Below are 1350 nucleotides of genomic sequence, written 5' to 3' on the forward strand. Positions count from 1 at the left end.
GAGAACCATGCGTGGTGGTGGTGAAGAACCACGCATGGTGGTGGTGGAGAAGAACCATGTGTGGTGGTGGTGCAGAACCACCAGGCCCCACTGCCTGGAGCAGGAGCACGCTTGGGGGGGTCAGGATTCCACCCCCACTTGGGAATGTTTGTGGGATGGAGGTGCCGTGGGGACCCGATGGGACCAGGCTGGTGCCAGTGGCTTTTGGGGACAGGCGGATGGAGCAGAGCCACGGGCAGGTCCATGGCGGCGACCGGGATTTACCTTGTAGCACCTGTGCAGCAGCATCCGCGCGGAGGAGAGGACGTTCACGGTGTAGAGGTAGAAGGTGCGGGATGGCGCGTGGTCAGGGGTCTTGGGAATCTCCTACGGGTGGGCGAGAGAAGGGGGAGGACTTCACCGTGCCGCACGTCCCCCGTGGTGACTTCACGGGGCTGGGGGCTTTGCCGCTGTCCCACGCAGGGCGCAGCATCCCTCACTGCCGGGCGTTCCGTGAGGAGCAGGAGAGCGGCGTTTGCTCTGGTTTGGGGAAACCTTTGCGACCTCAGAGGCTCCTACATCCGTCGCAGCCCCCAGCCCCTGCTCGTTGGCCCCCCTCGCGTGACCGGTGAGAGGGGGACGCGCTCACCTGCAGGGACACGAAGTTCTCTGAGAGCATTTTGTAGAGCATGTCCTTGGCTTCCTTGGCCGGGATCATGGCAAAGTCCTCCACTTGCTTCTGCTCCAGATGCTTCTTCCGCAGGAGCAAGCGGAAAATCCTGGCACAGCGGGAACCGAACCTGAGTGGGAGGGGAACAGAAATCAGCGGGCGGAAGCCCGGAAGGGTCAGGGGGGGCTTCAAATCATGGCTGTACCTCTCCTCCACGATGGACTCCAGGGTTGCCGTGGCCAGGGACGCCAGGGCCTTGTGCAGATCTGTAGGGGGTCAAGGTCAAGGGATGACACCAGCAGGCGGGAGTCGCGTTAGGAAGCGCCGGGTCGGGTGGCTTTGCGCACAAAGGATACTGACGGTGTACATGCCCCCGCCGCTGTCCCCTGATTTACCCACAAACTCGAGCTACCAGGAAAGGGGGGGGAAAAAAAAATTAAAAATTCAGCACATCCCGAGGTAATAAAAATCCGGAAAATCTCGACCGTCAAAAGCAATATGAGGAATTCCGCAACAAAGAGCCGTGTGCGATCCTAACAGCCCGAGAACGTCGCCCGTGGGCTTTCAAGGCTTTGAATTTCAGTAAAAACCTGGGTTTCCCTCAGCCCGAGCGCGGCCGAAGGGAGGCAGCGAGCGGGGGCGCGGGGAGCTCAGTGAGGAGCCGCCGTCGAGCGGCGTTTAGCGTCGATGATCTCGCGGGG

The 1350-nt window shown here is 61.4% G+C and overlaps 1 protein-coding gene across 1 annotated transcript in view; it reads right to left on the reverse strand.

Moving 5' to 3' along the window:
* POLR3C (RNA polymerase III subunit C) overlaps positions 1 to 1350 on the reverse strand; it is a 4747-nt gene that overhangs the window by 391 nt on the left and 3006 nt on the right. The window contains exons 7-11 of the mRNA XM_035902121.1: positions 1278 to 1341; positions 1006 to 1057; positions 855 to 915; positions 629 to 779; positions 265 to 366 (exon numbers count right to left, since the gene is read on the reverse strand). Of these exons, the coding sequence (XP_035758014.1) occupies positions 265 to 366; positions 629 to 779; positions 855 to 915; positions 1006 to 1057; positions 1278 to 1341 (430 nt within the window). The remainder of the gene's footprint in view (positions 1 to 264; positions 367 to 628; positions 780 to 854; positions 916 to 1005; positions 1058 to 1277; positions 1342 to 1350) is intronic.

The sequence above is a fragment of the Egretta garzetta genome, unplaced genomic scaffold, assembly GCF_000687185.1.
Source record: "Egretta garzetta isolate BGI_Z169 unplaced genomic scaffold, ASM68718v1 scaffold359, whole genome shotgun sequence".
Lineage (NCBI taxonomy): Eukaryota > Metazoa > Chordata > Aves > Pelecaniformes > Ardeidae > Egretta > Egretta garzetta.